The sequence below is a fragment of the Pan troglodytes genome, chromosome 19, assembly GCF_028858775.2.
Source record: "Pan troglodytes isolate AG18354 chromosome 19, NHGRI_mPanTro3-v2.0_pri, whole genome shotgun sequence".
NCBI lineage: Eukaryota > Metazoa > Chordata > Mammalia > Primates > Hominidae > Pan > Pan troglodytes.
In genome coordinates this window covers 13,686,620-13,702,511 of record NC_072417.2, presented here as the reverse complement: position 1 = coordinate 13,702,511, position 15,892 = coordinate 13,686,620, and the positions used below count along the sequence as shown (strand labels likewise).

General features: G+C 39.3%; 1 protein-coding gene across 1 annotated transcript; it reads right to left on the bottom strand.

The window, feature by feature from the left end:
* Positions 1-4,417: 4,417 nt before the first annotated feature.
* LOC468148 (olfactory receptor 1A2) lies at positions 4,418-5,406 on the bottom strand. Its single transcript, XM_009431574.4, has one exon. It carries the CDS (start codon positions 5,404-5,406, stop codon positions 4,558-4,560), a length of 849 nt encoding a protein of 282 aa, XP_009429849.4. The 3' UTR covers positions 4,418-4,557.
* Positions 5,407-15,892: the final 10,486 nt, after the last annotated feature.

Sequence of the window (15,892 nt, the reverse complement as noted above, 5' to 3'; positions counted from 1 at the left end):
GATTTTCTTGGTGTTTATATGTATCTTCTGGTTATGACCATCAATTTAAATCTGATGATTACATACGAAACCTTGCACTTTTTTTCCTCTCTCACATTTTGTTGTTTTCATACCTCACATGTATTCATATTGTGTATCTTTTAATATATTTTATTTATATTCTAATATTTTTCTCTTTTAACTTTTATATTAGTTTTAAAAGTGATTTATCTACAATTACAGTTATGCAGTAATGTCAGTAATGTATATTTGTCTTCATATTTATCTTTACCAATAAGTTTCTTACTTTCTTTTAAAAAATTTTTTGTTTTGTAAATTAAAAAGTTTTTTTAGAGACAGGATCTCACTCTGTCACCCAAGCTGTAGTACAGTGGCATGAGCATAGCTCACTATAGCCTCAAACTCCAGGGCTCAAGTAATCCTCCTGCCTCAGCCTCCTAAGTAACTAGGACTACAGGTATGTGACGCCATGCCTGGCTTTCTTTTTTCACAAATTTTTGGTAGAGATGGGGGTCTTGCTGTGTTGACCAGGGTGATCTCAAATTCCTGGCCTCAAGCAGTTCTCACACCTCAGCCTCCCAAAGCACTGGGATTGTAGCTGTAAGCCACTGCATCCAGTGGACTTTCTTATGCTATGGTGAGGTTTACTGACATTTGGTTCCAACTTGCAGAACTCCCTTCATTGTATCTGGTAATGCAGGTGCAGCGGTGATGAAGTTTTCCATTTTTCGTTTGTCTGGGAAAGTCTTTATCTCCTCTTCATTTTTGCTAAAAACTCACTGATAGTCTTATGAAACTTCCCTTGTGTATGACAAGTTGCTTTTTTATTTCTGCTTTCAAACTTGCCTCTTTGAATTTTGACAGTTTGATTACATTGTCTCTCAGTGTGGATTTTTGTTTTGTTTTGTTTTTGTTGTTGTTGTTGTTTTTTGAGATGGAGTCTCGCTCTGTCGCCCAGGCTGCAGTGCAGTGGTGTGATCTTGACTCACTGCAAGCTCCGCCTCCCGGGTTCACGCCATTCTCCTGCCTCAGCCTCCTGAGTAGCTAGGACTACAGGTGCCTGCAACCACGCCTGGCTAATTTTTTGTATTTTTAGTAGAGACGGGGTTTCACCGTGTTAGCCAGGCTGGTCTGGATCTCCTGACCTTGTGATCTGCCCGCCTCAGCATCCCAAAGTGCTGGGATTACAGGCATGAGCCACTGCACCCGGCCTCAGTGTGGATTTTTAATTTTTGGTTCATCTTCTCTGGTGTCCTTTGGTTTCTTGGGTGTGAATATCCATTTCCTTCTACAGATTTGGGAAGCGTTCAGCCATTATTTCTTTGAATAAGCTTTCTGGTCTTGTCTTTTCTCCTTCAGGGACTCCATAACACAAATATTTGTCTGCTTGATGGTATCCCATAGAGCTTCCTTCACTCATTTCTATTCTTTTTTTTCTCCCTTTACTAAATTATTTCCAATGACCTGTCTTTGAATTCACTGACCCTTCAGTTGATCTAGTCTGCTGTTGAACCCTTCTGGTAAATTTTTCCTTTCAAGTATTGTGGTTTTCAGCAACATGATTCTTGTTTGGCACTTTAAAAATATTTTTTATCTGTTTGTTAAAATTATCACTTTGTTCATGCATTGTTCTCTTCTCTTCAGTGAATATCTTTATGACAGTTATTTTGGTTCTCTATCAGGTAAATCACATTACTCTGTTTCATTATGATTGGTTTCTGGATATTTATCTTGCTCCTTTCTTTGATACTTTTTTTTTCTTTTTTTTGAGATGGAGTCTCACTCTGTCGCCCAGGCTGGAGTGCAGTGGCATGATCTTGGTTAACTGCCAGCTCCGCCTCCCGGGTTCACGCCATTCTCCTGCCTCAGCCTCCCGAGTAGCTGGGACTACAGGCGCCCGCCACCACACCTGGCTAATTTATTGTATTTTTAGTAGAGACAGGGTTTTACTGTGTTAGCCAGGATGGTCTTGATCTCCTGACCTCATGATCCTCCCGCCTCGGCCTCCCAAAGTGCTAGGATTACAGGTGTAAGCCGCCGCGCCCAGCCACTTTGGTACAATTTAGCCTGGTTCTTCTTTTTTTTTGGACCGTGTTGGTGTCTGTGCATTAGACAAAGCAGGAACTTCTCACAGTCTTCATGGGCTGCTTTTCATACACTTTGTGTTAAACCATGGGGTATGGAATCTGTGGCATCTACCAGCCCACAGCACCCTCTCATTCTTTTTCTGGCAGCTAGATTGTCCCATCAGAGCTCCAAGTCAGGTCAGAGAGACACCAGCCCTCTAAAGAGTCTTCCAGACACATTGGGGCACTGGATATACAAACCAACTTCCTCCCTTTAGTGGCAGAAGCTGGGAGCTACGGGGTCTCTTCCTAATTATATGACACTGTGCTTGGTTAGGGAATTTGTTGGCTGGATGTTCTGAGTCTCTTAGGTGGCTTTTTGGTAAGTCTAGTTTAATATTTGCCTGAGATGTGGGAGCCTTTCAATTAGTTTTGGGATTTCTCACAAGGGAAATTTATCCATGAATTGTTTCTAAATGGATGTATTTGTGGGTGAGGGGAAGGTCTGCAACTTCCTACTCTGCCACCTTGTTCTCAATTGTAGTTTTTGTTAAGTTTTTCTCATAGTACTCTTGTTCACTATTTCCACTAAAGGCATTTTTTTTTCTTTTAGTGGCTCAACCTCAAAATCTTAAAGACATACCTTTACTTACTATTATCATAAAAATACTATATCCTATTTTTTCTATTTCCATATTACCACTCTATCTCACCCTTTGTCTATGTCTTCACTGTCTCATCCTAAGATTGTTTTAGGGGCTGCCTAATTTCACTCCTGATCTAACCACTACCTGCTTCTCCCTTATTGCCCTCTTACTAATCATTGATTCAAGACGAACTCTCATCCTCTCGTTATTGCATCATGAAGAGCTTTTATTTAATCAGTCTACCTATCTATACATCCGTCTGTCTATCATACTACCATGAATACCCAATGACCCATCACCCAACCTGAAAATTATGAGTTTAATAGCAACCGAAATCTAACCATACGCTATCCCCATTTCCATCCCCTTAGTCTCTCCCCTTGAATTTTCTCTCATCCTGATCCTATGCTCATCATTTTCTTTTGTTTTTAGTGCACTTTAATGGCATTTATGTATATTCCAGGAAAGCACATTTTTAGTTGTTTCAGTTGTTCATAACCATATAAAAAGCATTAATAATAATCTTTTGGGATTTGCATTTTTCAAACTTAATGTCGTGTTGCTGAGATTTAACCAAATTGTAGCATGGCTCTGTGGGTCATTCAGAAAAAGGGATTTCTCTGCTGGCTGGAGTGACCGACCCCAGTTACCAAAGATATTGTGTTGCTGCTACACAATGAGAGGCAGAAGCTCATGATTACAATTATGTCTGGGGTGCTTCTTCTTCTTTCCATACTCAGTAGCAAAGGTGAATATAAACTGCACCAACCAGAAGCATTTAAACAGTCGCTACTACTGCTGAGGCCTCAGATCCCCAGAAGTGAAGATTTGGCTTAGCTGACCAGATAAGGGCCAAGTGCCAGCTCTTTGGTACCTGTGTTCAGAGACCTGAGCATCAAATGTGTGGTCATCCCTCCTTGGAGGGTCTAGGTTTCGGTAACACCACATTTACACTTTTATTTTCCTAGTTCTGCCTGAGGTGTCTTCTTCATGCAGTTGGTAATCTGTGGGTGGCATCAGCATCTGCCTTTTCACTATTTAGTCTCTTTCAGGATACACCTATGTAGCCAATTCTCTGTATCAAATCTTCTTGGTATAAATATACCAAGTGTGATTTCTGTTTCCTGCATGGATCTTAACTGACCTTAACAGACATAACAGCTCTATAAAATACACGAGTGAATACTATGTAGTTTGATTATGTTTATTCGTTATCAGATTGTATTTTAGAAACTAATATGTTTATACATTTTCCTGCTTTCCACCAATATTTTATATGATCAAAATACTAAAAAAGTAAGTGATATGTTAACACAGCTTTTGCCACCAGAGTAGAAGTATAGTAGGGGTGGCTAGACATAAAAGTCCAGTAAAGATTACATTAGAATAGTAATTTGTAGCCTTCAAAGCATGAGCCATTTTGATATACACAAGCTGTGTCAGAAAGTCCGGCAGATATTATTTTTCCAGCGTGTAGATGTGCAAGCTGAGACTCAGACTTTTTCAGCTTTACTCTGCTAGTAAATTTCTGCTAGCTGGGACATGAACCTGATATTCCCGGACTGCCACTCTCTCAAAAAAAGCAGGAATTTGTCCAAAGTGATAATTTCAATAAAATATCACATCCGTTACAAGATTTCTGGTAGAGGAATTTCTGGCTCAAAAGAACAAAAGGAGCTTCTTGAAGGGCAATGACATTGGAGCTGGATTTCCAAGTGTATCCCACTTGGTCATTACAGTATCCAGCGTGTAATCTCACAGCGGCTATGAGGAGATTCTCTTGCTGAAGAGTTTCTGTAGGGCTGCCTTCATATCCCAGTTTTTCAGACTATAGATGAAAGGATTTAATGCTGGGTCACTGCCACATACATCACAGTTATCACTGCATCTTTGGGGCTGTAACTGGTCAGAGGGCGGAAATACATGCCCATCGTTGTACCATAATATAAAAAAACAACTGTGAGGTGGGAGCCACAGGTGCAGAAGGCTTTGAATAGACTCTTGGTAGATGGAACTTGGAAGACTGTGGAAAAGACCTGAACATAGGAGACAATGATGCATAGTAATGGCAAAGAGAAAACGCCGACCCCTAGGTACATCATCTTCACATTAAAGTGGACGTCAGAACAGGACAACTTCAGCAAAGGCATAATGTCACAGTAGAAATTGGCTACTTCCTGGTTGCCACAGAAGGACAAACTAGCTGTGAGCAGAGTGTAGGGGAGAGCACTGGTGTTTCCAATCACCCAAGACCCAGCAATAAGCAGGATACAAGACCGTGGACTCATAATTGTTGTGTAATGAGGTTGGCAGCTGATGGCCACAGCTCGATCATATGCCATTGCAGCCAAGGTATAGCTGTCTGCCTTGGCCAAGGCTATCATGAAATACATCTGCATTAGGCATCCCCCAAAGGAGATGAACTTGCTGCCCAAGAGATGGTTGGCCAGCACCTTAGGGATGGTTACGGATGAGAAGATGATGTCAACCAAGGAGAGGTTGGCAAGGAGAAAATACATGGGGTTGTGAAGGCAAATGTCAGCACGGATGGCCAAGATGATGAGCAGATTTCCAGTCAGTGTGATGGGGTAAATGCACAAAAAAATCACAAAGAAGACATTATTCTGTTCTTGCTGACTAGTAACTCCCAGGAGAATAAAATCCAGGTTAAAGGATTGATTTTCTTTCTTCATGGCTTCTTCAGCATGAAAGGGGAGAGGAACCCAGAATTATTAGCGCAGTTAGTGTGTGTTATAGTCTTCCTTATCTACCACTTAAACATTTTTAATTATTTTACAAATTCACCCGCTGTCAAACTTATCCACCACTTTTCATTAGCCATGGCTATACCTGGTTTTTACAATCATAAATATAGCCAGCACTTTTGGGTAAAATCTCTGTTGGTCAATGGGACGAACTCTCATTGACCTCCTGGACACTCATGTCTAAGAAGTTAGCGATCTGTGAAGTAAAGATGGTTGTCCTTCCAAATGTAGCACCACCACCTTAATATCTATAATTTAATCACATAACAAAAACCTAATTTCATGTTTCATGTCTTAGATTTTTTTTTACTTTGTAGAGAAACAATAAATATGTGAAAATACAGTTATTCATCCACTTATTTGTTACACAAGACATAGCATCTGTTCTCAAGGACCTTATAATTGAATAGGAAAGCCAGACTCACACAATAATTTTATTACACATGGTAAGAAAAGGATAGCCTCTTGGAGTCTTTGTGAAAAAAACAAACAAAAAATACTCCAGTGCAAAGGATGTGTCATAGTAGGAATGCAGTGAACAATTTAAAGTTGTTCCTCCAACCAGTCTCGGGGTGAGCCCAGAGCCCAGGAAGTCAGAGGCGTCTACACTGCCATCAGATTCTAAAACAGAAAGACAACTGGCATTAGGTCCTAGAAAAACAAGCTCAGTGAACTTACTCCACAGGTGTTCGATCTTCAAAGATATTCCCTATCTTTTTGACAGCTTTTCTCTCTTTTCAAAGCCCATAACTATACATAATCACAGTGCTGTTTCCATTGGCCTTTGTCTTGGTTCATTTTGTGTTGCTATAACAGAATACTTGAGACTGGGGAATTTATAAGAAAAGAGGTTGAATTGTCTCACGGATCTGTAGGCTGGGACATTCAAGAGCGTGGCCCTGGCTTCTGGCAAGGGCTTTCTTGCTGCATCATAACCTGTCAGAGAAGGTCAACAGGGAAGTGGACACAGGGGAAGAGAGAAAACCGGAGAAGTATACTGGTTTTATCACAACCCACTCTTGTAGGAACATTCCCTTAAGATTAATCCAGTCTTGAGAGAATGAGAACACACTTACTACCATGAGAACAGCACCAGACCACTCATGAGGGATCCACCCCCTTGACTCAAACGCTTCCCACTAGGCTTTACCTCCCAACACCTCCCACACTGGGGATCACATTTCAACATGAGTTTTGGTGAGGACAGACTCAATCCATAGCAGTCTTCTCTTCCTTGTCTTGCTTATTTCTTTTTGTAGTAATCCAAGTCCACAGTGGATTCAACTATTCTTTAGTAAACTGTCATGTCTGTATCTGTGGTCTCGATTTCTTTTTCCCATATTTCCATATTCAGTCATCCTGCTAACATGTCTGACCAAACTCCACACCCCACAGTCTGCACTTAAAACCTAAGTAGTTTGCAAGATGTTCTTTTTTTTTTTTTTTTTTTTTTTTTGGAGACAGAGTCTCACTCTGTTGCCCAGGCTGGAGTGTAGTGGCGAGATCTCAGCTCACTGCAAGCTCTGCCTCCCGGGTTCACGCCATTGTATTTTTAGTAGAGACAGGGTTTCACGTGTTAGCCAGGATGGTCTCGATCTCCTGACCTTGTGATCTGCCCATCTTGGCCTCCCAAAGTGCTGGGATTACAGGTGCAAGATGTTTTTGAAGAGGAAAATCATAACTTGTTTATGTCTTCCAAATTGATTTTTGTAAAATATCATTCATTTTGTGCACCAGTTAATTTGCACTCAATTATTGAGTTGAACCCAGGTTTATTTCATGGTTCCCCACATGTGGGATTCTCACAGAAACACTCATCCAGTTTATCTTCTACCTGTGCGTCTGACCTTGTTGAATCTTCATTTGAAAAAATTGTTATATAACTCAACTTTTCTCTTTACTTACCTAAGCTAAATTACCCTTTACTAATTTACCATAGACCATCATCATTTTCAACTGAAATATTGTAGTAGTCCCTTAACTGCTTCGCTACAGTTCCCTCTTCTTTGATCCATCTTGCATTTTGAGATCGTACTAATTGTTGTAGAGACTACAAGCTGCTCACCTAAATCTGCGTTGCTGTCTTCCTCTTGGACACTCTATTAGACTACATTTCCCAGCCTCCCTTGCAATGAGGTGTGGTAAGGTAACTTCATTTTACCAACTGAGTTCTACTCATTGAGCTCCTCCATACCCTTTTTCTCCTTGTCCCAACTGAATGCAAATGGTGAAGAGGCTGAATGTGACGACGGAGTTGCATGGTGAAATGAGCCCATGTCCCTAGCTCTCCATATGCAGCAGAGCCACTCATGACCAAGAGGGCCCACTATGACCATTAGAGAAAAAGAAATTCTTATTACTTTTATTTTTTTAAAACACTTTTTTTTTTTTTTTTGAGATGGAGTCTTGCTCTGTCACCAGGCTGGAGTGCAGTGGTGCCATCTTGGCTCACTGCAACCTCCACCTCCCAGGTTCAAGTGGTTCTCCTGCCTCAGCCTCCCGAGTAGCTGAGACTACAGGCCTCTGCCACCACACCCATCTAATTTTTGTATTTTTAGTGGAGACAGGGTTTCACCATATTGGCCAGGCTGGTCTTGAACTCCTGACCTTGTGATCCACCTGCCTCAGCCTCCCAAAGTGCTGAGATTACAGGTATGAGCCACTATGCCCAGCCTAAACATTTTCTTATGTATTTGTTACTGTAGCCCAATATATCCTAAGTAACTTAATTTTTTTCTTAAAACACTTTGCTGAATAGTTAATCCGATCTATAATTAATTCAATCATCAATTCCTGGTGTCTCATATAGTATACATGTGAAGTACATGCTAAGCCCTGGGTATGCAGGTCTAATTATCTTATCCCCAAACATGATGTGTTCTTTCATCTTTGCACCTAAAGTCACTTGGCTTTCTGTCTTGAAATGCCCTTTCTCATCTTCACACAGAATCATAATACCTCAGGTTTCAAAGGATTCAGTAATTTTGGAGGGCTCAGAGACATTATTAGCTCCTATGATACGGAAGTGTTAAGATTTCAGACAGAGGAGAACTCTGGGCAACATGGCAAAGCAAACTCATGTTGACAGGTCCTGTTTCTATTAAAACATAAACATTCTAGATAAATTATAATTTTTTTGTAAATGTAGCTAAGCCCAAGAGAAAACTCAGAGCAGGGATTTTAGGCTATAACTGATGCTGTGGTGGTCCTTTTGGGTTTTGAACCAGGAATTTGGCTCTCAGGGATGGAGTCTGTGCTATTATTTCCCTTTTGGTACTGGAGATGCAGTCACAGGTCTGCAGAAGCAGGAAGCTTAACTTGAGTCGTCTGCTTAAAATACTTAAAATACTGTCCTATATTTGAAAGGATCATTGTAAGAAACTTTTGCCCCATGAGAATTGGAAAGGAAATAGAGAAAATTCACAGAAGATGTGGTTGTCTACAAATAAAATCAAAGAGAATCAATAGATACACTAAGAGATTTCAGAAAGCTTGTTAGATATAAATCATTTAAAATAATCAATGCTGTTTTTGTATTTAGGTAAAAATAACTTAGAAAATATAATTTGAAAAAGATCCCCATTCAGAAAGCAACAGAAATTTTAGGGAATCTAGGATGATTCTAACAAAAAAAGCCAAGACTGTTATCAAATATTACAAACCTTTACTTAAGGAGAAAAAAGAATATCTAAAAACGTGGAGATGAAAGCACTGGTGATAGAAAAACTCAATGTGGTAAAAATGTCAATTCTTCCCCAGTTAATCTATAAATTTGGTGCAATCTAATCAACATACCACAGGTTTATTTTAAACATGGAACTTACCAAACTATCCTAAAATTGACGTAGACAAATAAAGAGCCAAGAAGTCTAAGTCCATTTGAGGAAAAGCATGAGAAAAAAATTACTTTTTCAGGTATTAAAATGAATTACTATGTTCTCAGAAATAAGCTCTAGTATTTGATAGTATAGTAGGGAAATTAGAGTTAACAATAATATATTATTTCAAAATAGCTAGACGAGAAGAATATGATGTTCCCAACACAAAGAAATGCCAAATGTTTGAGACGATGGATATCTCAGTTACCCCAATTAGAGCATTACACATGGTATACAGGTATCAAAATATCACATGTACCCCCCCAAATATATACGACTATTATATATCAATTTAAAAAATGGGAATGAGTTAAAAATGCAAAAAAATAAAGTGTACATATTGCTTAAAAAATGAATTACTGTGGTAGTTGAAGCATTTGAGTAGTTCTGGTGTAGGGACTGAAAATTAAATCTATGTAACAGACTGGAGAGCTCAGAACAGACCAAGCATTGCACCAAGCAATTTATTAGACATTGGTGTATGACATGAGTTGGTTTATAATACTGTAGGCAGAGAAAGGATGGACTGACTTTAGCTAAGAGTGCTGGAACAATGGGATACCCATTTATTTAAAAAATGCAGAAAAATAATTCCCAAGGGATTAATTGTAAGAGCAAAGCTTCCAAATTTTAGAAGAAAATAGAGAAAATATATTTGTGATATAATTTATTTCTTAAACCACATAAAACATGAAAGAGAATATTGTAAAATTTGACTACATTAAAAATGGAAAACATTTGGTAAAAAACATACCGTAAGGAGGGGGAAAGATGAGCCATGAACTGAAAGAGGTATTTGCAGAACACATAATTGATAAGGAATTCATATTCAGAATACGTAGGAGTCCTATACACTAATAAGATAATTTTTAAAATTTTTGTAGAGACAGGGTCTCGCTATGTTCCCCAAGCTGATCTTGAACTCCTGGCCTCAAGTGACCCTCCCATCCCAGCCTCTCAAAGAGTTAGGACTACAGGTATGAGCCAGCATGTCTGACCTCATTTTATAAAAAATAATGTGATTGAAGAAAGAAGTTACTGAAAGATATATACTATATCATATAATATGTGTAAATTTTAATGGATAAAATAATACATGTGTATGTAGTCAAAGTATAAATCCTGACTGGGAGCGTACTACCAACTCTAGAATTGCAGTTATGTCTGGAGGTAAAGGGGAAAAATTAGATTTTGGATGGAAAAAAAAGGGAGTCTCAAAAGTATTTGTAGTATTTATTTATTTTTAAAAACTTAGAATAACTAAGACCACATTCTTATATTTGTTAAATCTAGATAATAAATTTTTGTTATATTATTCTCTTTGTTTTGCTGATGTTTTAATCATACTATTATAATAAACACATTTAATAATTTAAGGTAAAGATTTCACATATTTGATAATAATTGGATCAAAAGTGTGTCCATGGCACTGGGAAAAGATTGAGAATAGATGGGGAGAAAAAAATGTATTTACATGCTCAGCCAGGCTTATTAGTAGAGAAATTTGCTTACTGGCCCCAAAATTACATTTAGAAAATGCAAGTGATGGTGTCTGTCTCTTTAAAACGATTCCTTGTTTCCTCATCACCTAACGGATGAGGTCTCAATGCCTTCTTGTGCCTTACAGTCCTGGAAGAGGGGTCTTGATTCAGACCCCAGGAGAGGATTCTTGGATCTCACACAGGATGGAATTCAAGATGAATCGCAGAGTGCAGTCAGAAGCAGTAGTCTCTAGAAAGCTACTCTCTTACAGGGTAGGGCACCCTCAGAAACTAAGCAGAGGAATGCACTGGCTTTGTGACAAGTTTTTATATAGGGATCTTGTTTATGTCAAGACTAAACTAAGCTGTAACAATGTGCGGGTTGGCTGATGGCGTGACAAAATTTATTATTTTATTGATTTAAAGAAAACTATTCTTGATATTCTGCTGTGTGAGTACATCGAAGCATAATTTTCTTTTTTTTCACCATTCACATTTATTAAAATTAAAACTTCCTCATATATTGAGCAAAAGTGTGGGTGTATTCTCATACATTGTGATGAGGGTATAATTAGAGATTCAGACGACATTCTTCTTAGCCTTCATTTTCAAAAATGTACATGCCCTACAACCCAAAAAGTCTTAAATATATATTGTACAGAACACTAAAAACCGTTCTGAGACATATATAGAGTGATATGGTTTGGCTTACAATTTTCTTGAAAGCATGTCTTGTTATAGGTATTGGGACAGCTGGACTTTTTGCTGTTGTAGGAATGTGTCCTTACAGGTATCTTTAGGCTGTTTTCTCACCTATAAACGTCTTATGACCGTGGGTTGTGACTGGCAGGGAATGTGCCTTGTTAGTTTCAAGATGGAGCTGTACTTAAAATGGCGTTACTCTGTCTCTCCCAGGCTCCTGCTTCCCTAGCATTATCATTAAGAAAAACTCAAGGACAAAGTGTTCAGTAATAAGGGTAATTTTAAATAGAAATATGTTATATATCTTTTTTTTTTTTTTTTTGAGACGGAATCTCACTCTGTCACCAGGCTGGAGTGCAGTGGCATGATCTCAGCTCACTGCAACCTCCGCCTCCCGGGTTCAAGCGATTCTCCTGCCTCAGCCTCCCAAGTAGCTGAGACTACAGGTGCCCGCCACCACGCCCGGCTAATTTTTTGTATTTTTAGTAGAGACAGGGTTTCACCATGTTGGCCAGGATGGTCTTGATCTCTTGACCTCATGATCCGCCCACCTCAGCCTTCCAAAGTGCTGGGATTACAGGCGTGAGCCACCATGTCTTACCAGAAATGTGTTATATATCTTTATCAGGAGCCGAGGGTACAGGGAAGGGATTAGGAAGAATTCAGTCAGGAAAAGAAATTTGGGGTTAAATTATGAAGGGTTTTGACTAACACAAGGAATTTGTACTGTCTTCATTAGGTCCCTTTGGTTTAATGTAAACATAGGTATGGGGCCCATACATTAGATGCCCGATCAATAGGGCAACATTTTGGAATGACAATCTGGTGCAAGGACAACCAGAAGCCAATAAAATAAAAAAAAAAAATTTAAAGACTGTAAGAGAAATAGCACCAGAAAAGGAGAAGAGGTTGATAGAATTAATCACTGTGGGATCTAAAGCAACCCAACACCAGAGGAAAGTTTACTGGGAACATGGGCTGGATGACAGACATCTGCAGGGCTGGATGTTAATGACAGAGCAGGAGCACCCTCATCTCGGACAAACTCCACCACTTTAAGTTTCAGCTCTCTTTCTAGCCTCATGCATTTCAAAGAAATCACTTCTCTTCTAACAACAAGCAGCCAGAAAGAGCAGACAGTGAAACACAGATAAGACAGCTTGGGCACAGAGGGAGGTGGGGGGAAAGTCTGTTGGGTAACTGCCAAACTTCACCCTCATACAATGGGCCCCAGTAAAACAGTGGGCCTTAATAACCACATTCCTTTCCCTTCAGGTGCACTAAGGGAAGCTAAAAGCAGACTCGGGGGGTATCCCTGCAGCTGCAGGAAGATGTATGGGAACAGGCACACAACTCTCCCTCCCAGATAAGCACAACAAGGAGACACAGAAGCAGTCCAAGCCTCTGATAAACTCTCCTGCCCTGAATCCTTAAAATTTCTTAGTCTGTAAGAGAGTGCCTCTAACCTAACTCAGCCAGAAGCCCCCCTCAGGTTTATTTTCCAAAATAAACATCATCCCAGAGGAAAGGATGGGCAAGAGGATTTCCTGGAGAGTATGTCTCCAGGGTCCAAACTATGGGCCAAGCTAGTTCATCCTACTTATTGGAATGCAGACCCCTCTTCTCTGCTGTCTAGCACAAACTTGGAACCATGCCTTGGGAGCTACAAGGACTAGAGTACAATTGAGTGGTTGGTCTTTCTTCTAGCTCATGCTCAATCCTTCCTGGTGTTTAGGATGCAAAGAAGAATTATATTTTCTCTTTTCTCTAGGATTTGACTTGAGAAGGGTTAGAGTAAGAGTCATACTTTTAAAATCAAGCATACTAAAGGTAGGTATTTTAATTTTTCAGTTTCAGAGATGAAAAGGGCCTATATGTCTAGTCCACTTCACGTGCCTGCCACTTTTATAATAGCTTTAATTAACGGTCATGATACTATGACTTAACACCTCCACTGGCAGAGAAGTCACTATGTTTTTGTTTAGGGCAATGATGAACGCTATAAGCCCTGGCTAGTTTTCAATCCTGGCTCTGCGCATATCACCTGAAACTGACCTTGGACAGTTATTAACTTATATACTCATCTGCAAAATAGAAATAATAATAATAACATCCTCATGAAGTTATTATGAGCACCAAATTAATACCTGAAAAGTTTTTAAAACTGAGCCTGGCCCACAGTTAGCACTTAGTAAACATTATCTATTATTTACTAACACCTAAACTAGTTATGTAATTGTTGGACAACTCTCTAAAATCTTCTAGGAGATTCTGCAAACGCTGGATGTTGCAACAACTTTTGTTCAATTGCATTTTCTTCTAGATATGTTTCAGGTCACACTATCCTGTTTGCTCTATTTTTACTTGCCCTGTGTTCAGCTCATGCTGTAGTTTCTAGGACACAGTTTCCAAAAACACAGATATGACATCCCACAATAAATGTTTTCTTCCTAGTAACAACATTTCACTATTGAGGTCCTTCTCAGAATGTCTTACTACTTCCAAGTTTTGTTGACTGGGTACTCATTAGGCACAAGGAGTTGCACACAGGCATAGAAAAGAACTATAAAGAGGCTGGGCGCAGTGGCTCACACCTGTAATCCCAGCACTTTGGGAGGCCAGGGCAGGTGGATCACGAGGTCAGGAGATTGAGACCATCCTGGCTAACATGGTGAAACCCCATCTCTACTAAAAATACAAAAAATTAGCCGGGCGTGGTGGTGGGCGCCTGTAGTCCCTGCTACTCGGGAGGCTGAGGCAGGAGAATAGCGTGAACCCGGGAGGCAGAGCTTGCAGTGAGCCGAAATCACGCCACTGCACTCCAGCCTGGGTGACAGAGCGAGACTTTGTCTCAAAAAGAACCAAAGAACCATAAAGAAAATAATGCTTTAACTTTCAAACATTTGCACATATTTTCTGTGGGCTGTGACTGCAGATTTCATTAACTTATGAAGGAAATCACTATATTCCACTAATCCCCCAAAGAGAAAAACCTGCAGATAAGAGAGAGTACATTTGTTCGTTGGCAAATTCCAGGTTTGGTTAAATCCCTTCTTTTTTACAGACATTTTGTATAAAAGGAATGATCAATGAAAAATATTTGCAGAATAAAAAACAGCAATCAACATTTTAGATACTTGGGACAAAGTTTTATACTTGAACACAATTTAAGAATGAACCAAAATTTTTAAAATTATTTTTCTTCTTCTTAAGACATTAAAACTGAGAGACTGTATAAAAAAAAAAAGAAACAAACTCAATGAAAATAAAGTTGACCAGAAAACAGCAAACAGAAATAAAAAAGGGACAGAAAAAGATTTTAATTGGCATTTTAGCCAAATTGTCATTTCAGAAAATAAATTAATAACATGTAGAACTGACTTAAGAAGTCTTTCCTTAAAGAAGATTAAAAAGATAAAGAGTTTAAAACAATAAGGAAAGAAAATGAAAAACATTGGAGAAAATGTGGATCTCTCACTTCGGAGTAATAGTTTCATAAAAAGAAAGCAGAACAAATAGAACAAAAGCAACAATTAAAGTTACAGGCCAGGCACGGTGGCTCATGCCTGTAATCCCAGCACTTTGGGAGGCTGAGGCAGGTAGATCACCTGAGGTCAGGAGTTCGAGACCAACCTGGCCAACATGGCAAAACCCTGTCTCTACGAAAAATACTAAAATTATTCTGGCGTGGTGGCACACACCTGTAGTCCCAGCTACTCCAGAAGCTGAGGCAGGAGAATCACTTGAACCCAGAAGGCGGAGGTTGCAGTGAGCCGAGATCACAACCACTGCACTCCAGCCTGGGCTACAGAGCCAGACTCCGTCTCAAAAAAAAAAAAAAAAAAAAAAAGTTACAAAAAAGGAAATGTTTTAGAAAATCGAAAACCTCAGATCACAAATGGAAAGCCTCACTGTAGTTTTGAGACTATTAATGAAATTATCCATAGATGTATCTTAGTAATATTTTGGTATTTTAGTGACAGGAAAATTTTTTTTTAGATCCTCAGGGATCTAGAACTAGAAATACCATTTGACCCAGCCGTCCCATTACTGGGTATATACCCAAAGGATTATAAATCCTTTGTGGGGTGGGGGGAGGGGGGAGGGATCGCATTAGGAGATATACCTAATGTAAATGACAAGTTAATGGGTGCAGCACACCAACAAGGCACATGTATACATATGTAACAACATACGTTGTGCACATGTACCCTAAAACTGAAAGTATAATAAGAAAATAATTGAAAGTTTAATGCCAGGGAATAAAGGATTACCTAAAGAGAAATAAAAGGTCAAATTAGCTTTAGACTTCTCCCTACAAAACATCAATGCAAGAAAACACTGAAGAATTAT